Source organism: Nomascus leucogenys, chromosome 10, assembly GCF_006542625.1.
Source record: "Nomascus leucogenys isolate Asia chromosome 10, Asia_NLE_v1, whole genome shotgun sequence".
In the NCBI taxonomy this organism is placed as follows: Eukaryota; Metazoa; Chordata; class Mammalia; order Primates; family Hylobatidae; genus Nomascus; species Nomascus leucogenys.
In genome coordinates this window covers 77,780,358-77,804,467 of record NC_044390.1, presented here as the reverse complement: position 1 = coordinate 77,804,467, position 24,110 = coordinate 77,780,358, and the positions used below count along the sequence as shown (strand labels likewise).

At 48.3% G+C, this 24,110-nt stretch overlaps 1 protein-coding gene across 2 annotated transcripts in view; it reads left to right on the top strand.

The window, feature by feature from the left end:
- Nucleotides 1-24,110, top strand: part of HVCN1 (hydrogen voltage gated channel 1) — a 39,601-nt gene that overhangs the window by 12,581 nt on the left and 2,910 nt on the right. For both annotated transcript variants that reach the window (XM_030821382.1, XM_030821383.1), the window contains exons 4-5: nt 14,585-14,869; nt 20,691-20,795. In XM_030821382.1, coding sequence (XP_030677242.1) covers nt 14,585-14,869; nt 20,691-20,795 — 390 coding nt within the window. The remainder of the gene's footprint in view (nt 1-14,584; nt 14,870-20,690; nt 20,796-24,110) is intronic.

Below are 24,110 nucleotides of genomic sequence, written 5' to 3'. Positions count from 1 at the left end.
AAGGGAGGTAAGACTGCATCTCAGAACCTTGATCCCATCTCTTATTTATTTTATTATTATTGAGACAAGAACAAGAATCTTGTTCTGTTGTCCTGGCTGGAGTGCAATGGCATTATCTCGGCTCACTGAAACCTCCGCCTCCCAGGTTCAAGCGATTCTCATGCCTCAGCCTCCCAAGTAGCTGGGATTATAGGCATGCACCACCACCATCCCCAGCTAACTTTTGTATTTTTAGTAGAGATAGAGTTTCACCATGTTGGCCAGGCTGGTCTTGAACTCCTGGGCTCAAGCAATCCACCCGCCTCAGCCTCTTAAAGTGCTGGGATTACAGGCATGAGCCACCACTCCCAGTCCCATCTCTAAAATATCATTTTTGTTGCTGAAAAAAAAATCTACTTTTCTGCCATTTTTTTCTCCGTATTGGCAGAGAAAAGAACAAAGCTGGTGGACTTGAGTTCCTGTGCTGGCTTTATCACTTACTTATTATTATTATTTTTTTTTTTTTTTGATTTTCTGTTTCTTTTGAGATGGAGTCTTGCGCTGTCGCCCAGGCCAGAGTGCAGTGGCGTGATCTCAGCTCACTGCAACCTCCGCCTCCCGGGTTCAAGTGATTCCCCTGCCTCAGCCTCCCAAGTAGCTGGGACTACAGGCACACGCCACCACACCTGGCTAATTTTTGTATTTTTAGTAGAGACGGGGTTTCCCCACATTGGCCAAGCTGGTCTTAAACTCCTAACCTCAGGTGATCCCCAGCCTTGGCCTCCCAAAGTGCTGGGATTACAGGTATGAGCCACCACACCCAGCTTTATGTTTGTTTTTTAACAACTCTACGTGAACATATGTATAGCATAATAAATTAAAACAGCAAACAGGTATATATTAGGTTGAATTATATGAAATTATCAATTTCTTCTAGTGTTTATCTACAAAGATGGCATTTTTAAGTCCTCTTTTATATCAGAGAAGTTTTCTTGAATTATATCTTTGTTCTAGTCTATTAATCTCATTTCCTTATTCAGGGATTCCAGTTATGAGTATATTGGTTCCTTCTCTTCCCACCTCCACTAAATACTTCATTCACCACTTAACTCCCTGCAGGGTGGATCTCACTCCAAAAATGGCAATTTCTTAGGGATAAACTTTGTTTTCATGCTGCTGATAAAGACATACCTGAGACTGGGAAGAAAAAGAGGTTTAATTGGACTTATAGTTCCACATGGCTGGCGAGGCCTCAGAATCATGGCAGGAGACGAAAGGCACTTACATGGTGGCAGCAAGAGATGATGAGAGAGAAGCAAAAGCAGAAACCCCGATAAACCCATCGGATCTTGTGAGACTTATTTGCTATCACGAGAATAGCATGGGAAAGATTGGCCCCCATGATTCAATTACCTCCCCCTGGGTCCTTCCCACAACACATGGGAATTCTGGAAGATACAATTCAAGTTGAGATTTGGGTGGGGACACAGCCAAACTACATCATTCTGCCCCGACCCCTTCAAATCTCATATCCTCACATTTTAAAACTAATCATGCCTTCCCAACAGTCCCCCAAAGTCTTATTTCATCATTAGCCCGAAAGTCCACAGTCCAAAGTCTCATCTGAGACAAACCAAGTCCCTTTTGCCTAAGAGCCTGTAAAAATCAAAACAAGCTAGTTACTTCCTAGATGCAGTGAGGGTACAGGTATTGAGTAAATACAGCTGTTCCTAATGGGAGAAATTGGCCAAAACAAAACAGTTACATGGTCCATGCAAGTCTGAAATCCAGTGGAGCAGTCAAATTCTAAGGCTTCAAAATGATCTCCTTTGACTCCATGTCTCACATCCAGGTCAGGCTGATACAAGAGGTAGGCTCCCATAGTCTTGGGCCCCTGTGGCTTTGCAGGGTATAACCCACCTCCTGGCTGTTTTCATGAGCTGACATTAAGTGTCTGCAGCTTTTCCAGGTATGTGGTGCAAGCTATCGGTGGATCTACCATTCTGGGGTCTGGAGGACTGTGGCCCTCTTCTCACAGCTCTACTAGGTGATGCCCCAGAAGGGACTCGTGTGGGTACTCCCACCCCACACTTCCCTTCTGCACTGCCCTAGCAGAGGCTCTCCATGAGGGCCCTGCCCCTGCAGCAAACTTTTGCCTGGGCATCCAGGCATTTCCAAACATCTGAAATCTAGGCGGAAGTTCCCAAACCTCAATTCTTGACTTCTGTGCACCTGCAGGCTCAACACCACATGGAAGCTGCCAAAGCTTGGGGCTTCCACCCTCTGAAGCCAGAGCCTGAGCTGTATGTTGGCCCATTTCAGCCACAGCTGGAGCAGCTGGACACAGGGCACCAAGTCCCTAGGCCCATGAGACCACTTTTTCCTCCTGGGCCTCCAGGCCTGTGATGGGAGGGACTGCTGTGAAGGTCTCTGACATGGCCTGGAGACATTTTCCCAAGATCTTGGGGATTAACATTAGGCTCCTTGCTATTTATGGAAATTTCTGTAGCTGGCTTGAATTTCTCCCTAGAAAATGGGTTTTTCTTTTCTATCACATCATCAGGCTGCAAATTTTCCAAACTTTTATGCTTTGCTTCCCTTATACAACTGAATGCCTTTAACAGCAGGCACTGAATGCTTTGTTGCTTAGAAATTTCTTCTGCCAGATATCCTAAATCATCTTTCTCAAGTTCAAAGCTCCACAAATCTCTATGGCAGGGGCAAAATGCTGCCAGCTCTTTGCTAAAACATGCCAAAAGTCACCTTTACTCCAGTTGCCAAAAAGTTCCTCATCTGCATCTGAGACCACCTCAGCCTGGACCTTATTGTCCAGATCACTATCAGCATTTTGGGCGAAGTCATTCAACAAGTCTCTTGAAGTTCCACACTTTCCCACACCTTTCTGTCTTCTTCTGAGCCCTCCAAACTATTCCAGCCTCTGCCTGATACCCAGTTCCAAAGTTGGTTCCACATTTTCAGGTATCTTTTCAGCAATGTCCCACTCTACTGGTACCAATTTACTGTATTAGTTTTCACACTGCTGATAAAGACACACCTGAGACTGGGGAGAAAAAGAGGTTTAATTGGACTTACAGTTCCTCATGGCTGGGGAGGCCTCAGAATCATGGCGGGAGGTGAAAGGCACTTCTTATGTGGTGGCAGCAAGAGAAAATTAGAAGCAAAAACAGAAACCCCTGATAAACCCATCAGATCTTGTGAGACTTGTTCACTATCATGAGAATCACATGGGAAAGATTGGCCCCCATGATTCAATTACCTCCCCCTGGGTGCCTCCCACAACACATGGGAATTCTGGGAGATATAATTCAAGTTGAGATTTGGGTGGGGACACAGCCAAACCAAATCATACCTAATATGTTTGGTATCAGCCAAACCTATTAGAAAAAAATGCAAAGTTTCACCCACCAACCTAGTCCCTCTCTCCTCCTGGGAGTTGGGGTTGATTTTGTCAGTTTTCCCATAATTATAGATTGCAGACCCCTTTCCCTGTGGGTGCATGAGGTCTACAGGCCTGCCACACAGTGGTGTGGTTCTCTGTGGTGTGGGTCTTCCATGGTGTCCTGGGCAACAGACTTTGAGGTGGTTTCCAGTTTTGGGCTATTGAAGCAGGACTGGAGCAAGCACCCGTGTGCACATGGGAGTCTCTTGTAAAGTCAAGTAATAAGGACTTTTAAATGTTGATAGAAACCAAGGTAGCCATGGTGGCACGCACCTGTAGTCGTAGCCACTTGGGAGGATGAGGCAGGATTGCTTGAGCCCAGGAGTTTGAGGCTGCACTCCAGCCTGAACAACAAAATGAGATCCCATCTCAATAAAAAGGAAATAAAATTTTGATATAAATTGGTTTAGGGCCAATCCCCTCCTTTGTCCCCAAGCCTGGCACATCAGAGAGACTCAAATATTTTTTTAAAAGATGAACTGCCCTGTTACCCTCCTAGGAAGAGTACGCCCATTTACATGCCCAACAGCTGGCATACAGGAGTGCCCACTTCCCTCTGCCTCTGTCACCCTGCCACAATGTGTGGCACGGTGTGACTTCAGGCAAGCAGTCTCTCCTCCCCAGGCCTCAGTTTCCCCTTCTGCAAAATGGAGAGACTTCACCTACCCTCCCTGCCTACCTAGGAGCATTAAAAGTATCAAGCGACAGCAGGTGGTGTGACCAGTGGGCTCTGAGAAAAAGGAGCCGCTGTCACTGTTGTTGGCTGCAGAATCGGGCTTTCTCCAGGTGGTTTTGGGCCCTGAAGAAGCCGGCTTTCTCCTTGGAGTCCAGAAGAAATGTGTGGCCCAGAAAGATAAAGGGAAAGACAGTACCTGGCCTACAGACCATCCTGGCTAACTCGGGCACACACCCTCTGTCCTGGTTTCCTGTGGCTGCTGTAACAAATTACTACAGACTGGGGGGGCTTCAACAACAGGAACTCATTCTCACCAGTTCCAGAAACCAGAAGCCCAAAATCAAGGTGTTGGCAGGACTGGCTCCTGGAGGCTTTGGAATGGGGAGATCTGTCCCAGGCCTCCGTCCCAGCCTCTGGCGTTGCTGGCAGTCTTTGGCTTGTGGACATATCATTCTGACCTCTGTGACCTTCACGTGACCTTACCCTCTGTGTGTCCTTTTTTTTTTTTTTTTTGAGACCGAGTCTCAGTCTCCTAGGCTGGAGTGCAATGGCATGATCTCGGCTCACTGCAACCTCCTCAGTAGCCAGGATTACAGGCACCTGCCACCATGCCTGGCTAATTATTTTATTTATTTATTTATATTTTTTGAGATAGAGTCTTGCTCTGTTGCCCAGGCTGGAGTGCAGTGGCGTGATCTCGGCTCACTGCAGCCTCTTGAGTTCAAGCGATTCTCTTGCTTTAGCCTCCTGAGTAGCTAGGATTACAGGCACCCACCACCACGCCCCTCTAACTTTTGTATTTTTAGTAGAGACGGGTTTTCACTGTGTTGAGCAGGCTGGTCTCGAACTCCTGACCTCAGGCCATCTGTCCACCCTGGCCTCTCAAAGTGCTGGGATTACAGGCATGAGCCACTGTGCCTGGCCAATTTTTGTATTTTTAGTAGAGACGGGGTTTCGCCGTATTGGCCACGCTGGTCTTGAACTCTTGACCTCAAGGGATCCATCCACTTCAGCCTCCCAAAGTGCTAGGATTATAGGCGTGAGCTACCGTGCCTGGCCCCTTTTCTCTTTTTATAAGGACACCAGTAACCGGATTTAGGGCCCACCCTAAATCCAGTATGAGTTCATCTTAACATCTTCAGTTACATCTGCAAAGACCTACATTCCAAATAAGGTCACATTCTAAGGGTCCAGGGGGACAGGAATTGTTAGGAGGGTGTGCACAATTCCACCTACTCTACCCTCTGAGCAGGTGGCTCTCCAGTCACTGGCTGCCTGGCTTTCTGGCAGCTGTGTTTTCTAGAACACAGTCTCCAAGTCATGGAGCCCAGGGGCAGAGCCTGCTTTTCCAGTTCCCCACAGTGTGTGACCTTGGACAAGGCCCCCCCTCACCAGGACCCTAAAGGATGGCCTCAACCTCAGGGTTGTTAGGAGTTGAAATGAAATAGTGCATGGAAGGAAGTTAGCAGCATGCTGAGATGATATGAGGTGTGATAAAATAAGCAACCATAGTAATACATGTTGCTGCCATTGTGTCTTAGAGTTTTGGGGTGAGGGTGGTAGTTAATATGTAAATCAAGTTCCCCAAAATAGCTCTGGGAGGGAACAGGGAAATGGAAACTGAAGGGACATCAGGCCATGGGAGTTGGGAGTTGGCTGACTTTCTTCAAAAGTACCTTTTTCTCCGATTGTTGGATAACAATGAACTAGGGACTTTCCCCCTCCCACAGATGGCGGCTTCAGAGCCTGTAAAAATAGGCATCCACAAAATGCTTTTCTCTCCTTCGCTTCTAGGTCTGTCTTTTTCACTTTCCCCTTCTCTCCCAGGTGGTAGTTTTTCTGGTCTAATACCTGTAAAAGAGGTCAGCAATATGTTTACCTTGAAGGAGCAGTGCCTAAGATTTTGTTAATTCATTCATTTATTAACCGTTTCTTTTTTCTTTTTTTTTTTTTTTTTTTTGAGATGGAGTCTCGCTCTGTCAGCCAGGCTGGAGTGCAGGGGCGCAATCTTGGCTCACTGCAGCCTCAGCCTCCCAGGTAGCTGGGATTACAGGCATGTGCCACCACGCCCGGCTAATTTTTGTACTTTTAGTAGAGATGGGGTTTCACCCTGTTGGTCAGGCTGGTCTCGAGCTCCTGACATCAAGTGATCTGCCCGTCTCGGCCTCCCTAAGTGCTAGGATTACAGGTGTGAGCCACTGCACCCAGCCTCTTAACCATTTCTTGAGCCTCTTCCCTGTGACTGAGGAAGAGTCTCTGCCCTCCCAGCATTCGCAGCCCAGTGTGGTGGGGACAGTGTCCCAGTGGTTGTTAAGATGGCGTGACGTACACCCCCAACTGGGGTGAGGGAGAATTAAGGAAGGCCTCCCAGGGAAGGTAAAATCTAGGTGTAAGACCTGGAAGATAGATGGGATGGGGACAGGCCCTGCAGGGTCCTAGAAGCAAGAGAGCGTGGTCCTCTCTAGAACTGCAAGTTCCAGGTGGCTGGAGGGTGGCAGAGGCAGGGTGCTAGGAAGGAATAAGGCCGGCAGGGAGACCAGGGCCTGGGGAAGCCAAGACAGCTGGGACTTGATCCCCAAGGCAGTTGTGGGCATGGGGGTCGCTGCACAGCAGGGACACAGTCAGGTTGGCATTGGAGAAGGAGGACCTGGCCGCAGGCAGATGGAGGAAGGGTCAGGGCAGGCTCTGGTGAGGGAGAGGGGACGATGGAGTGCCAGCCAGGTTCAGGAAGTGAAACTGATGGGGTGTGAGGGAGCGGGAGGAGCCGAGGACGATTTTCTGTTCTTGGCCTGGGCAGCCAGGTCAGCGTGCCCTAGGGGATGTGGAAGGAGGAGTGGACTGGGAAAGAAAGGTAAGAAATCAGTTCAGTTGGGTCACAGCAAACCAATGACTCAGCAGGATCTTGAACATCAGACTGGAGTCTTTGATTTGAACGTGAATGGCACCGAGAACAAAGGTGTGCTAAGACCCCCAAAGAGAGAGTCACCGGCCCGAGGACAGGGTCAGGGCTGAGGTCTCCAGGACTCCTGGTGTGGGGCAGGGACATGGTGCAGGAGGCTGAGGAGGGCGGCCAGAGATAGGAGAAGCAGGGGGCGAGATTGCCAAGCAGAACAGATTCAACAGCGTCAGAGTGTGGGACAGTCAGGCAGGCTGGAGCCACAGTCACAGGCTTTAATATGGAAAGGTGACCTCAGAGGAGCATCAGGGTACAGTGGGGACAGCAAGGATTCTTGCACTGGAGATGGAGCTGTGGGGCTGTCCCGCATCAGCAACTCCACCTGTAGACTTTTGGGGTTATAAGTGACAGAAACACACCTCAGTGTCACTTAAGCCACAAAGCGGCTGTATCAGCTCATGTAACTTAACAGCCTGAGGGATGCAGAGGCAGGCAGTGGGCAGAGAAGTGAAATATCCAAGGATGGTGATGAAGCTGGAGGAGAGGAGTTTTGGGGTTTTTTGTTTTGTTTTCTTGAGACGGTCTCACTCTGTCGCCCAGGCTGGAGTGCAGTGGCATGATCTTGGCTCACTGCAACCTCTGCCTCCTAGGTTCAAGCAATTCTCGTGCCTCAGCCTCCCAAGTAGCTGGGATTACAGGCCCACCACCATGCCTGGCTATTTTTTTTGTTTTTAATAGAGATGGGGTTTTGCCATGTTGGTCAGGCTGGTCTCAAACTCTTGATCTGAAGTGATCCGCCCATCTTGGCCTCCCAAAGTGCTGGGATTGCAGGTGTGAGCTACCATGCCCAGGTGAGTTTTTGTTGCTAAGGGATGATCATAGCTGGCACTTCCAGAGGTGGGGGCTGCTCTGAGCCAGGCACCGAGGCAGGTGCTCTGTGCGCCACACTACTAAAATTACAAAAGTTAGCTGGGCGTGGTGGCAGGATCAGTCTGTCCATGAATGCTAGGAGTCTGGGATGCATGATGAAGCTGCTGAGTCAAGGCCCACCACATTCTCTTGATCAACCCCATCTTTGCCCTTTTCTGGAACTTTGCTGCTTCTGGCATGACAGACTCTTGACTGAAAACCAGAAATGTTTTCTGCTCTGCTGAGTGCCCTAGATATTTTCATCCCAAAGTACTAAAAGTTGCTTCTTCACCGGTTGCAAGTTTTCAGAAAGAAAAATTTCCTCTTCTGTAAAATATAAATGCGGTTTTTGCAAAGCACCTTGAGGTTCCCACACTACTGAGAAATAGGACAGGCTGCTCTTGTCTGCCAGGTAAGGTGTTTCCAAAGGAAAGTATGGGGTTGGGCGTGGTGGCTCATGCCTGTAATCCCAGAACTTTGGGAGACTGAGGCGGGTGGATCACTTGAGCCCAGGAGTTTGAGACCAGCCTGGGCAACATAGCAAAACCCTGCCTCTACAAAAAAATACAAAAAATTAGCCGAGTGTGATGGTATGTGCCTGTAGTTCCAGCTACTCAGGAGGCTTTTGTGGGAGGATTGCTTGATCCCTGGAGGTCAAGGCTGCAGTGAACCGTGATTGCACACTACAGCACAGCCTGGGTGACAGAGCGAGACCTTGTTCAAAAAAGGGAATTATGGCCAGGTACAGTGGCTCACGCCTGTAATCCCAGCACTTTGAGAGGCAGAGGCGGGCGGATCACCTGAGGTCAGGAGTTCGAGACCAGCTTGGCCAACATGGTGAAACCCTGTCTCTACTAAAATTACAAAAATTAGCCAGGCATGTTGACAGCGCCTGTAATCCAAGCTACTCGGGAGGCTGAGGCAGGAGAATCACTTGAACCCAGGAGGTGGAGGTTGCAGTGAGCTGAGCTCCACTGCACTCCAGCCTGGGGAATAAGAACAAGACTTTGTCTCAAAAAGAAAGGAATTATGGCCAGTGGTTGCCTGGAGAGCTTCAGTATATCCTGGCCCTCGCCAGCCCTGGGAGTCCAGAGATGTTTGGTCCGGCTGAGATGAGTCCAGCATGGGAGATGAGGTACCAGTGCCCCCAGCCAACAGGTGCATGATGGGCTTCTGCTCAAGGTCAGGTGTCACACAAGACTCAGGGGACACAGACCCTACCTTCATGCAGGGTAAATGCTAGTGAGGAGGGAGAAAAATATGTGGCTGCACAAAACAGTTTCTAGTTAGAAACTAGGATAAGGGTTCTCGAAGGAAAAGTGGGAGGAGAGGTTATAAATGGGAGGGGAACTGATTTAGATTTTAGGGGTGAGGAAGGGCCTCTTTGAGGAACTGACATTTTAGCTGACATTTCAAGCATAAGTAAGAGTAAGTGAAGCTCAGAGTAGGGAGAAGAGTATTCCAGGTTGAGGGAAAGCCTGCATGATGGCTCAGTGTGGAGCATCAGAGGGACAGAAGGGTGGCTGGAGTGTGGTGAGGAGGCGGTGGGGAAGGAGAGATGCCAGTTCCTGGAGGGCCATGCACTACAGGTACACCTATGTTAAACTAGTAGATATGGTCCCTGGGGCTCTGTTTATTTTTCCTTTCAGCTTTTTTTTCTCCCTGTGTTTCCAGTTGATGTTTTCTGTTACCTTGTCTTTAAGTTCATTGATCTTTTCTTTTTTTTTTTTTTAGGCAGAGTCTCACTCTGTCGCCCAGGCTGGAGTGCAGTGGCGCTATCTGGGCTCACTGCAACCTCCATCTCCTGGGTTCACGCCATTCTCCTGCCTCAGCCTCCTGAGTAGCTGGGACTACAGGCGCCGGCCACTATGCCTGGCTAATTTTTTTGTATTTTTTTTAAGTAGACATGGGGTTTCACCCTGTTAGCCAGGATGGTCTCGATCTCCTGACCTTGTGATCCACCCGCCTGGGCCTCCTAAAGTGCTGGGATTACAGGCATGAGCCACTGTGCCCAGCCTCGTTGATCTTTTCTTTGGTAATATGTTATCAGCTGTTAAGCCCATCCAGTGATTTTTCATTTCGTATATATATTTTTCAGTTCTAAAATATCCATCTGGATCTTTTTATTTTCCTTCTTTTTTTTTTTGTGAGATGGAGTTTCACTCTTGTTGCCCAGGCTGGAGTGCAATGGTGCAATCTCGGCTTACCACAACCTCCACCTCCCGGGTTCAAGTGATTCTCCTGCCTCAGCCTCCTGAGTAGCTGGGATTACAGGCATGTGACATGATGCCCAGTTAATTTTGTATTTTTAGTAGAGATGGGGTTTCTCCATGTTGGTCAGGCTGGTCTTGAACTCCTGACCTCAGGTGATCTGCCCACCTTGGCCTCCCAAAGTGATGAGATTACACAAGTGAGCCACCATGCCCAGCCATGTGTATCTTTTTTGTAGGTTCCATTTCTCTATTAAGATTTTTATTTGTTCCCTCATTAAGTTTATGTTTTCCTTGAAATCCTTGAATATATTTGTAATATCTGTTTTCGAGTCTTTCTTGGCCAGTTCTATTATCTCTGTACATTTTTATTTTTATTTTTGAGACAGAGTTTCACTCTTGTTGCCCAGGCTGGAGTGCAATGGTGTGATCTCAGCTCACTGCAACCTCTGCTTCCCAGGTTCAAGCAATTCTTTTGCCTCAGCCTCCCAAGTAGCTGGGATTACAGACATGTGCCACCACACCCAGCTAATTTTGTATTTTTAGTAGAGATGAGGTTTCTCCATGTTGGTCAGGCTGGTCTCGAACTCCCGACCTTAGGTGATCTGCCCACCTCGGCCTCCCAAAGTGCTGGGATTACAGGCATGAGCCACTGTGCCCAACCATTTTTAATCTTCTATCAGCTGATTTTTTTTATTAGTTGTGGGCCACATTTTTCAGCTTTATCTGTCTAGTAATTTTTATTGTATGCTAGACAGTATGCATCTATGATGTTGAGTTTATGTTGTTGTCTTCCTAATAAAGTATTGAGTTTTGTTCCAACAGGCAGTAAATTTACTTGGGGATCAGCTTGTTCATTTCAAGGCTTATTTTTAAGCTTTGTTGGGATGAGTATAACGTGGCCCTTCCTATAAAGCTAGATTAGGTCTACTCATAAGGCATAATTTTTCTGGGATTTCTGCTGAATGCTTAGGGTGTTCAATGAGGTCTCTCTACTCTGGCTGCTGGGAATTTACATATCTCCCAACCCAGTCCTATGTAATCTCTGGTAGTTGTTCAGCTCACAGCACCCCAAGGGGTTTTTTTCCTGAAAGTTATATTTTTCCCTGCCTCATGAAATCTTGTTCCACATACACGATGTTTAGGACTCAGCCAAAGTCCATATTTTGGGGTCTCCTCCTCTGCATAGCTTTCCTATTTTTGGTACATTGCCATGCAGATTCCCGAAGGGAGGGAGACTCAGTAGCTTTGAACTGTAGTCTTTGCCTTCACAGTCCAGAAATTACCTCCAGGCACAAAGCCAGGATGATTGTAGGGTTTGCCTCATTCATTTTTCTTCTCTAAGGGATCACAGTAAATTTCACATATTTTATCCAGTTTTATAATTGGTTATGGCAGGAGGGATAATCTGTTATTAGTTACTCTATAGTGTAATAAGGCCAGAAGCAGAAATCTCATTCTTGTGTATGTTTACACTCATGCTTTTACACATTCCAAAACAATATATAATATTTTCCATATATTTAACATTTTTACTTAAGTGGTATGACATTGTTCTTATTCTTCCATATCTTTCTTCTACAATCCACATTTTTAAGGAGCTATCCACATTGCTAGATTCATTGTTGCTTAACAAACAGTATTTTTGAGTGTCTGTTAAGTGCAAGGCATTTTTCTAGGTGCTGGGTATACAGTTGTACTTAATACTTAAATGTAAGCCAGACACCGTGTCATGTACCCGTAATCCCAGCTACTCGGGAAGCTGAGGCTGGAAGGTTGTTTTAGCCCAGGAGTTTAAGACCAGCCTGGGCAACATAGCAAGACCCCATCTCTAAAAAAAATAATTGTTTTAATTAGTCAGATACTTTATAGTGTGCCATAGTCCAAACTACCTGGGAGGCTGAGGCAGGAGAATTGCTTGAGCCCAGGAATTCAAGACTGTAGTGAGCTATGATTGCACCCCTGCATCTAGCCTGGGTGACAAGTGAGATCCTTTTTAAAAAAAAAAAAAAAAAGAAAAAATTGAATGTAAAGTCTTCCTCTAAGATATCCACTGGCCAAAAGAAACTAACAGGAAACGACCACTGAGGTAGGAGGAAAACCAGAAGGCTGTGGCATCCCAGAAGCCAATGAAGGAAGCATTTGAAGAAAGAAGTGATTGGTCTACTGTATTCAGTGCTGCCGAGTGGGTACACATGAGCATCACCAGTGACATACTGAGACGCAGTTATTTCATTTTAACTGCTATATAGTGTCCCATTACATGAACAGAGAATATTCATTCCTCTATCTCCCACATGTAGATAAATTTTCTTTTTCTTTTTCTTTTTTTTTTCGAGACAGAGTCTCACTCTGTTGCCCACGCTGGAGAACATGGCTTACTGCAGCCTCGACCTCCCAAGCTCAAGCACTCCTCCTGCCTCAGCCTCCCAAGTAGCTGGGACTACAGGTATGCTACCATGCCTGGCTAATTTTTTTTATTTTTCTGGAGACAGGGTCTTGCCATATTGCCCAGGCTGGTCTCAGCTCCTGGGCTCAAGCAATCCTCCCACCTCAGCCTCCCAAAGTGTGGGGATTACAGGTGTGAGCTACCACACCTGCCCAACTAGGTGAATATTTGCAATGAACATTTTTGAACATGTCACCAATTTGAGCACATGTGCCCAAGTTTCTCTTTGGACCCTATGTAGGGATAGAATCACTAGATCATTCAGAAAGATACACACAACTTCAACTTGACAAGATCATGCCAAATTTCTCCCCAAAATGATGGTGCTGGTGCCTGTTTCTGTCTTCAGTGTTCAAGAGACCCCATTGCTTCACGCCCTCACCAATATTTGATGTAGACTTTAAGACTCTTGCCAACCTGAGGAGTGAAAAGATGTGCTATTGTTACTTCACGCTGCGTTTTTCTGAGTAGTATTGGGGATAAGCATCTTGGCTATTTGAGTTTTCTCTTACATGACCTGCCTGTTAACGTCCACTGCCCGGTTTTCCATGGAGTTTTTCTTTCTCTTTTTGATTTATAAGATTTCTTTATATATTCTGGTTACTCTTTGTCTATCACATACATTGTAAATATTTAACCCTGTCTGTGGTATGTCTTATAACTTTGTAGGGTGTTGGGGGTGGAAGGTGTCATAGTAAAGCTTTTAGTTTTGATGCAGTCAAATCTATGTATTTTGTGTTTGTTTTTGTGTTGTTCATTTGTGTTTTGAGACAGGGTCTCAACTTGTTGCCCAGGCTAGAGTGCAGTGGCGTGATCTTGGCTCACTGCAACCTCCGCCTCCCAGCTTCAAGCGATTCTGGGGCCTCAGCCTCCTGAGTAGCTGGGATTACAGGCATGCGCCACCATACCCAGCTAATTTTTGTATTTTTTGTAAAGATGGGGTCTCGCCATGTTGGCCAGGCTGGTCTCAAACTCCTGACCTCAGGGAATCCACTTACCTTAGCCCATGGGATGAGTGCTGGGATTATAGGCATGAGCCACCATACGCAGCCTATTTTGTGGTGTTTTCTGTTATTTAAGCAATCTTTTCCTATCCTAAGCTCATGAAGTTACTGGCCTGCATTTTGTTCTAAGACTTTTTAAGTTGTTCCTTTTTAAATACACTTTACACATTCATGTAAGTGCATCTCAGATATATTCTGTGGGGGGGGCAAGGTGGGGAATGGATTTTTTTTCCTATTGAGAAAGCCAGGTGTCCCAGCCTCTCCAGCCTTTCTTTCCCGTGAGTCTGGACGGCCACCCCATCTCCTCTAGGCTCCCTCAGGGACATTAAGCTCTCTCTTCCTGTTCCAGTAGTCATGTAGCCTGTTCTTGCACTCCTACCTATACATTTCAATTATTTAACTTTATGTAAATTTGATACCTGGTAGGGCAAGTTGGGTAAAGTGGAGAGAGGGCACAGGGATACTTGCTTTTGCTTTAAACAACTGTCTGTGTGAATAGCACTGGCTGAACTTGGAAAATGTCTGTCTGCCATGCGCCCGTCAGGATGTGTGGCGTGATGGGTGGGGATCTCGTGACTTCTCTATGAAACTCTGGGTACTTTTACTTTTGGCTTCCCCTCCCCACGCCCTGCCCACTGGCCCCTCCAGTTTCCAGGTTGTAATGTCTCTGAACCTTGGGGCGGCCCTTCCGGTATTCATACATGGGCCCGTGGCGGGTGTTCTGGGGCCGGGCTGCAGTACTGATTCCGTTGGTTACTGCCAACCAGACCACAGTGACAGGCCTGCTGGGGGCAGGAGTTTCCTGTTGCCTCATAGACACTGAGACCCTGGATTCCAAAAATAAAAGCATGAGAAACCACCGTGACCTCATGGTCTCTGCTTGCAGGGGGTTCTAAGCACCCAGGACCATCTTCACCTGCAGTGGCCTGGCCCAGCCTGGGCCATGTGGGCTCTGAGTGGCCAACTGCCTGAAGCTCTTGCTCTCTGTCTCCGCCTTCTAGGCAGTCACCCGCAGGGCCAAGGTGGCTCCCGCTGAGAGGATGAGCAAGTTCTTAAGGCACTTCACGGTCGTGGGGGATGACTACCATGCCTGGAACATCAACTACAAGAAATGGGAGAATGAAGAGGACGAGGAGGAGGAGGAGCAGCAACCACCCACACCAGCCTCAGGCGAGGAAGGCAGAGCTGCAGCCCCTGACGCTGCCCCTGCCCCTGGCCCCGCGCCCAGGGCCCCCCTTGACTTCAGGGGCACGTTGAGGAAACTGTTCAGCTCCCACAGGTTTCAGGTAGGTGGGGCAGGAGTCTGGGATACCCAGAGCTGGCAGGAGAGCCATCAGGGAATGTGAGGCAGGTGGCCAGGCTGAGCCCGTTTGGCCACTGCCTCATTCATTCTACAAGTGTTTGCCCAGCACCTACAACGTGCCGGGGACCCTGTACCGTGCTGGGAACGCAGTAGGCAGATCTCAAGTTGTCAGGGAGAAAAGAGCCATGATCCAAAAGTAAAAGGTCCACCAATGGATGAGTGTTAAACCGAATGTGTTCTATCCATACAGTGGAATATGATTCCAACATCAAAAGCAAAGAAGTGCTGATCCATGCCACAATGTGGATGAACCTTGAAAACATGGTGCTGAGGGAAAGAAGCCAGACACAAAAGGCCAGAGTGTAGGATTCCATTGATACAAAATGTCTAGAACAGGCAAATCCATAGAGACAGGAAGCAGATTGGCGGCTGCCACAGGTGGGAGTGTTTCCATCTGAGGAGATGAAAATGTTCTGGAATTATAGTGGTGATGGTTACACAACCTTGTGAATGGACTGAATGTCACTAAATTTTACACCAACTTTAAAATGATAAATTTTACGTTATGCAAATTTTACCACACACAAAAAAAGTAAATAAAGGGTAAAAAACAGACAGAAAAAACACTCATCCATTCACTCTGCGAACACTCAGTGCCAGAGGCTCCCCTGCCTCATGGAGACCCATCACGCTGGGGGCCTCAGTCTCTCTTGTGGAGTGATGCCCAAAATACCTGCCTGTCCTGGCCTTAGCCCACTGCTGATAGCCTCCAGGCGTGGTTGCAGGGAGAAAGCAGAGCTGGGGTGGTCCTCACAGACGAGCAAAGGGAACTGAACTTTCTGTGGAGTTCAAGCAATTCTCCTGCCTCAGCCTCCTGAGTAGCTGGGATTATAGGCGCCTGCCACCACGCCTGGCTAATTTTGCATTTTTAGTAGAGACAGGGTTTCACTATGTTGGTCAGGCTGGTCTTGAACCCCTGACCTCAGGTGATCCACCCACCTCAGCCTCCCAAAGTGCTGGGATTACAGGGATTAGCCACCGCGCCCGGCCAACTGTCCTGCCATTGATTGATTGATTGATTGATTGGAGACAGAGTCTTGCTCTGTCACCCAGGCTGGAGTGCAGTGGCATGATCTCAGCTCACTGCAACCTCTGCTTCCTGGGTTCAAGCTATCCTCCTGCCTCAGCCTCCCAAGTAGCTGGGATTACAGGTGCCTGCCACCACACCTGGCTAATTTTTGTATTTTTGGTAGAGATGGGGTTTCACCATATTGGCCAGGCTGGTCTCAAACTCCTGACCTCAAGTGATCCACCCATCTCAGCCTCCCAAAGTGCTGGGATTACAGGCGTGAGCCACTATGCCTGGCCATGTCCCGCCATTTAGAAGGGCTTTTTTTTTTTAAGAGATAGGATCTTGCTATGTTGCCCAGGCTGGTCTCGAATTCCTGGCCTCAAGTGATCCTCCCATCTTGGCCTCCCAAAGTGCTGTGATTACAGGCGTGAGCCACCGTACACAGTCTAGAAGGACATTTCTGATTTTGAAGGACAAATGCAAGTGGAGTCTGGTCAGCCCTCTCTGGACCCAATCCCCATCCCCAAGGTGGCAGAGCCTATGTCTGGGTGCCTGGAAACACATTCAAGTCCCGGGAGGGCACAGGTCTGGGGACCACAGGGAAGCACACAGTTCTCAAAGGTGGGCATTTGGGGGATGCTACTGCAGGTGTCCCCAAACAAAATAGACCCGTCCCTCTTCTGGAAGCAGAGAAATGTAGCCCTTGCCTCTTCCATCACTGACTTTATTCCAGGGTAAAAGAGAAAAAAAATGTATTTTGGTCTTTTTGTTTCCCCCACACTTGTGTGGCTGAAATAGACCCTGTCCCTCTTCTGGAAGCAGAGAAATGTAGCCCTTGCCTCTTCCATCGCTGACTTTATTCCAGGGTAAAAGAGAAAAAAAATTTATTTTGGTCTTTTTTTCCCCCACTCTTGTGTGGCTGAAAGCAGCAAAGCAAGCCAGCTGACATGCCAGAGCGCCTGGCGACCCAGCTTCTCTGTGGCTGTGATGGGAAAGGAAACATGCTATTAAGTTGTTGGGGCTGAAATCCCAAACCCTCAATTTCAGGAGCAGAAGGAAAGAACCAGCTTCCTTGCAGCTGCAACGGAGCCCTGGGCCGCCCCATCAGGATATCCCCCTCCTGCCTGGGCTTAGGGCTGGGGACTGGTCCCTGAGCTGGGACACCCAGAGACACTCCTGCTGGGGAAAAAGATGAATGCCTGTCATAAAGTGAGTGGAGGTGTTTATTCACCCACCCAACAGTCACTTATTGAGCACCTGCTGTGTACAGTGACAAATGTGGCAGACACATCTTTGCCCTCATTGAGGATTTGGCAGGCTGCAGAGAGGCAGGAATGATAGGAGCCATCACCGAGACACACATTGGTTACAAATAGAGAGAAGCCCTCCACAGGAAGGAGGGGGGGCTCTGAGAGGTCCTGGGGGTGGGGGGACCTGATCAGGGACTTGAGTCAGAGGAGGTGACACCTGCATGCTGAGCAGGAGTGAGCCCCACGGATGGATGGCGTGGGAGGCTTCCAGGTAGAGGGGCTTCATTTGCCGAGGACCGGCAGCATTGCAGGAATTGAGAAGGGTGCACGTGGATCGGGTGTGGGTGTCACCAGCAGACAACTGGCAAGAGAAGAGGCCAGGGAAGGTCATCCACAGGTCATGGGCTGCCTTTGAAAGCTCTAAGTGTGTGGGTGGGAGATCAGATTTGTAGAGGGACTTGGTGGCAGCAGTGAGGCCACACTGGAGTAGGTGGTGAGGCTCAGGGGTTGTAGTCTGTGCAGGTAGGATCGGCATCCAGGAAGCTCCTGGGATCCCTTTCTTGGGTGGTTTGAGATGGCCAAGGTGCTTGATATATTAATAGTTAACTGCGGTCCCTTCTTACATGGGATGGCACAACCAAGGGAGAGAATATGGGGTGATTCAGGGCCCAAGGAAGCCATGAATGACAGGACAGAGTCGAGCCAAGGGAAAGTGGTCCCAGGAGTCAGGGAGCTTCATTTTCATTCCCATGCACCGCAGGCCAGCCCTGTGCTAAGCGCTCTTCATACTTCACTCACATCATGCTCCCATTGTTGCTCTGGGGTAGAAAATGTGGCCCACCCCATTTTCCCTGAGAGGGCGTTGAAGCTTCCAGCATTGAGAGATGTGTCCAAGGTCCAGGCAGATGGGGGAGCTGGGAGCTGAGCCCAGGACTGGCCGCCCCACGGCGCGGACTCTGCAGTCTTTGCCAGGGTGAGGATTTGGAACGAAGCAGCTTCTCTGAATTCTCAGCAATTTTCCTTGTGACCTGGTTCCCCTTAGAAGCAACACTCCCTGTGAACCGGCAGATTCAGGGCCCCAAGGATGAATTTTCATAGAGGCCGGGGTTATTACCCTGGCATTGTAGTTTTGTGACCTTGGGTTGGTCTGTCTCTCATTTTTCTTTTGCATTGTTTCTTTTTTAAATTGAGGTGAGATTCACATAACAATCATTTTTAAGTAAATGATTCTGTGGCATTTATTTAACACATTCACAGTGTTGTACAAGTCACCACTATCTAGTTCCAGAGCATTTTCTTTTTTTTTTTTTCTTTTTTCTTTTTGAGACGGAGTTTCGCTCGTTGCCCAAGCTGGACTGGAATGGTGCGATCTCGGCTCACGGCAACCTCCGCCTCCCAGGTTGAAGCGATTCTCCTACCTCAGCCTCCCAAGTGGCTGGGATTACAGGCACACACCACCATGCCCAGCTAATTTTCTGTATTTTTGGTAGAAATAGGGTTTCACTATGTTAGCCAGGCTGGTCTCGAACTCCTGACCTCAGGTGATCTGCCCGCCTCAGCCTCCCAAAGTGCTGGGATTACAGGCATGAGCCACCATGCCCAGCCCCAGAGCATTTTCAAATGGAAACCTGGTACCCATTAGCAGTCACTCCCCATTCCCCCTCCCCCAGCCCTGGGCAACTGTGAACCTGCATTCTGTCTCTGGATTTGCCATTTCTGGACATTTCATTAGATGGGATCATATAATGTGTGATCTTGTCTGTCTGCCTTCTTTCACTTAGTATGACGATTTCATAGTAGCGTGGGTCAGAACCTCATCCTTTTCATTGCTGAATATTGGGTCTGTTCCTTGTAGCTCTGCGGCTTGGTTTTACCTCACATGAGCTCTCAGATCCCTTTAGTTCCAAAATAAAACCAAGGAAAAACAACAACAAAAACCCCACTAAAGGCTTGCACCTTTATTAAGCTTGCTGAATTTGAATATGTGTGAAAACTTCATTACAAAGCAATTTGCCATGCAATATTCACAAGAAACCACGTCATAAAATAATTACTGAAATAATTACCTACAGGTTGAAAGGATCAAAGGATTAATAGTCTGTTCTGGCAGAGGCCTGAACTTGTTTAATTTTAACCTGAAACTGCAGAAATTGCCAAGATAATGGCAGATTAATTTTTTCAGAGGCCAGAATCTACTGATCTGACAGTGTGAGCAGCAAGGCCCTGGGGGGGACGGTGATGGCCTGGAATTTCCAAGGGAAGAGAGGGGTCACTCGAGGTCCTTTGGGGCTCCTCCCACTGCTGCATTTCCACTGCCATTATGGTATCCCCAATGCTGTCACCTCCACCCTGCCATCAGTGCCCTCGCCAACATCATCACCAGCTGTCACCGTGACTGCCATCACCACCAGCTGCTTCCCACAGCCGCCATCAGTGAGACCACCCACCCACTCCACACTGCTCCCCACCTGTCCTCTGTCAGCCCATCACAAAGCCCACCAGGCTGTGTTTCCCATAGCAGCTCTCCTGAATTCTCCAGGACACTGGGACTCTTCTCCCCTTCACCCTCTTCACCCACTGTGAGCACACGTGAGCTGGGGCAGGCACCTCACATCTCCGGGCAGAAGCTGGTTTGTAAGCACAGCAGCCGTCCCTGTAGCCGAGGAACCTGCAGTCGGCAGTCCCCAAGGTCCCTTCCAGGACTCAGACTGCCAAGGCAGGGCTGTGTTGAATTATTTATTGAGCATCTGTTCTGTGAGCACCCCAGCAACAGCAGTCCCCAGGAATAGAAAAATACAAACTTGCCTGGGCACGGTGGCTCACGCCTGTAATCTCAGCACTTTGGGAGGCCAAGGTAGGTGGATCACTTGGGGTTAGGAGCTTGAGACCAGCCTGCCAACATGGTGAAACACCGTCTCTACTAAAAATACAAAAATTCGCCAGGCATGGTGGTGTGTGCCTGTTATCCCAGCTACTCGGGAGGCTGAAGTAGGAGAATTGCTTGAACTCAGGAGGCGGAGGTTGCAGTGAGGTGAGATCATGCCACTGTACTCCAGCCTGGATGACAGAACAAGAGTCTGTCTCAAAAAATAATAATAATAAAAAAATTAAAAACCTGATTATTTGTTGCCATCTAGGTATGGGCAGTTTGGTTTGAGAGGTGGTATCTGAGAAACAGTGACCAAAGGTCAGAAAATGAGCCAGAGATGTTCTGGGAGGGCAGGGAGGGTGGGCAGCGCCTAGAGGCAGAGCAGGCCAGGAGGATGGCAGGAAGGAGGCTGGCAGCTTCTATCAGAGAGGAGCTGGCCCTGCACAGCCTCCATCCTGGTGGGGCCTCTGGCGAGCTATGGCAGTAGCCTCCCATCCTTAATGGCTTTGCCCAGTGGTTTCACCCACATGCTTCCAAGCCAGCTCTTAATGATGGGAGACGGAGGGCCTCTGTGTGGGTCTCATGGTCTCTGGCACCTTCCCTTGGCCCACAGGTCATCATCATCTGCTTGGTGGTTCTGGATGCCCTCCTGGTGCTTGCTGAGCTCATCCTGGACCTGAAGATCATCGAGCCCGACAAGAATGACTATGCTGCCAGGGTAGGGGTTGACAGCTTTTCTGGGGTCTTACTGATATGTTTTGCTTGTGTTATCTGCACAGAAGGGGTGCAGAGTGGAGCAGCTGACACCTCACTTGGAGTAGCAAGGTCTGTGGTAGTTTGATAGGTGTTTTCATCTTCCTTTCCAGATTATGGATTAGCATTTACTACAAGCAGGAAACCTTGTTTCACATGATGGCTGGAATCCTGGGCGATGCTAGGCTAGTGAGCTGGAGCACGTGGGGTGGATCCACTCTGCCATCTCTGGGTCAGGAGGGGCATTCCTCCTGTCTTCTGTTGATGGTCTGCATGGTCCCCTTGCTGGGCCATCAGGAGATGTGCTGTTTATTCACTGATTCAGTTACTAAGCCCATCCCAGATGTTCACCCAAAGGGTGGTGGACACACCCTGTCTCAGTGCCAAGGGAGGAGATCAGGAGAGTTAAAATCATCCCTGGCTGGGCATGGTGGCTCACACCTGTAGTCTCTGCACTTTGGGAGGACAAGGTGGGTGGATCACCTGAGGTCAGGAGTTCGAGACCAGCCTGGCCAACATAATGAAACCCCATCTCTACTAAAAATACATACAAGTAGCTGGGCGTGGTGGTGCACGCCTGTAATCGCAGCTACTCAGGAGGCTGAGGCAGGAGAATTGCTTGAACCCCAGAGGCAGAGGTTACAGTGAGCCAAGATAGCGCCACTGCACTCCAGCCCGGGCAACAAGAGCAAAACTGTCTCCAGAAAAAAAAAAAAAAAAAAGGCATTTCCCCCCCCCAACCCCCGCCATGCCCTTTTTTGGAAAAACAAAATGGAATTGATATGCAAATGTATGTCTTTGCAAGTGGTGAAAAAGGCAGAAGGAAATATTAAACTTCTTCCTGATACCTTTCCCAGAGGCAGCCCTGTGACATCTCCTATGCCGGCATAGAAGGAGAATCTTCCCTGTCCATCTGTTTTCTCCTAAATAATTGTTTTCATGTTTCTCAGAGACTGGGTCTTGAACCCCAGGGCTCAAGTGATCCACCCACCTCTGCTTCCCAAAGTGCTGGGATTACAGGCGTGTGACACTGCACTTGGCTCTCTTCCTCTATTTTTAATAGAATCCATTAACATACCTGCCATACTTATTGTCTTTTTTTCTCTCAACTTTTTATGAAAAATGGCAAAGACACATTTTGCTGTGTTTGCGTTGTCACTATACATCCCCACAGATGCACACACGTTTCCATCTGGCCATTTGACATCACAACCCTTCACTCCTAAATACTTCAACGTGCCTAATAAGGTTTTTCTCCCATGGAGCCATGAGAGCATCATCAGACCTAAAATAAGATCAATAGTCTCACCTAACAACCACTTTTATTCACTCATCCCAAATGTCTCTTTTTATTTTTTTGAGACAGTCTCTATCGCCCAGGCTGGAGTGCAGTGGCACTATCTCATCTCACTGCAACGTCCGCCTCCTGAGTTCAAGCGATTCTCCTGCCTCCGGCTCCAGAGTAACTGGGATTACAGGTGCCCGCCACCACACCCAGCTAATTTTTGTATTTTTAGTAGAGATGAGAGTTCACCATGTTGGCCAGGCTGGTATCGAACTCCTGACCTCAAGTGATCTGCCCACTTTGGCCTCCCAAAGTGCTGGGATTACAGGCAAGAGCCACTGTGCCCAGCCCAGGAATGTCTTTAATGGCACTTTTTTTCAAACTAGGATAGAGAATTCCAATATTCTATTTGGTTATGTCTCCTTGGAATTTTTTATTTTTTTTTTTACTTGAGACAGTCTTGCTCTGTCACCCAGGCTGGAGTGCAGGAGCACCTAACAGCTCACTGTAGCCTTGATCTCATGGGCTCAAGCCTTCCTCCCACCTCAGCCTCCTGAGTAGCTAGAACCACACACATGCACCACCACACCTAGCTAATTTTTAAACTTTTTGTAGAAACAGGGTTTCCTTGTGTTGCCCAGGCTGGTCTTGAACTCCCAAAGTGCTGGGATTACAGGTGTGAGCCACTGCACCCGGCCTCCCTGGGCTTTCTTAATCTAGAGAAATCCTCCTGCTTTTCTTTTTCCTTCATGACAATGACTCTTGGAAGAGCCCAGCCAGTAGAATGTCCCATGTTCTGGATTTGTCTGATGATTTTGAGGTCTCCTGCCTTGTTTCTTTATTTCCTGCACACCACGGTTAGGTCCAGGGCTTGATCAGCAGGGAGTCCTCATTGGCTGGCGATGTTCTGGATGTGGCATTTTCAGGAGGCACACCACGCCAGGGGTCCCACTCAGTTGGGTCACTTGATTTAGGTAGTAAATGCTGGACTGCTCCACTGGCCAGGGGCATTTTTCCCGTTGCAGTGGTAAATGATCTGCCCAGTACTGCTTTGGTAGCATGCAAATATCCTCTTCCCCAGTTGGCATCTGTTGGTGATCCTTGCCTGAGTCAGTGACTACACTAGGGAATGCAAAATGGTGATTTTCTGTCTTTCCTTCTACATTTAGTAGTCAGTACTCTTCTATAAAAAAAGCACTTCCCTGTTTTCCCACGTGTGTGTATGTGTGCATGGGTGTATGTGCCACACTGAATTTTTTTTATTCACTGTGTTACAATCAATCTCAGTCATTCTTTTCAATGTTCAGATTGTCCCAAATGTTGTCACTGTGAGCCTCTTCAAGCTGACTGCTGGGTCCTGTTGACATGACTCTGTGATGTCTTTGAAGACTTCCTTGCTTTCTGGCACAAGACGTCCTTGCCCACATTGTACCTCCCCTGCCCCAGATCTGGAAATGGTTATCTTGGTGTGAGGACTGGTTATTTTACTTTATATTTTATTTTATATTTTAATTTTTTGAGACAGAGTCTCACTTGTCACCCAGGCTGGAGTGCAGTGGTGCAATCTTGGCTCACTGCAACCTCTCCTCCGGGTTCAAGCAATTCTCCTAAGCCTCCCAAATAGCTGGGACTACAGGCATGCACCACCACGCCTGGCTAAGTTTTTGTATTTTTTTAGTAGAGACAGGTTTTCACCATGTTGGCCAAGGTGGTCTCAAACTCCGGACCTCAGGAGATCTGCCTGCCTTGGCCTCCCAAAGTGCTGGGATTACAGGCATGAGCCACTGTGCCCAGCTAGGACAAGATCAAGATCTCGGAACGCTTTTCACTTTCCACCTACCTCGGTGATCACTCTAATTGGAACATATGGATCTGCCTCCATTCATTCATTCAGTTATTTTAGAGATGGGGTCTTGCTGTGTTGCCCAGACTGGCCTCAAACTGGGCTCTAGGCAGGAGGCCTCACCTAGCCTCCTGAGTAACTGGGACTGTTGG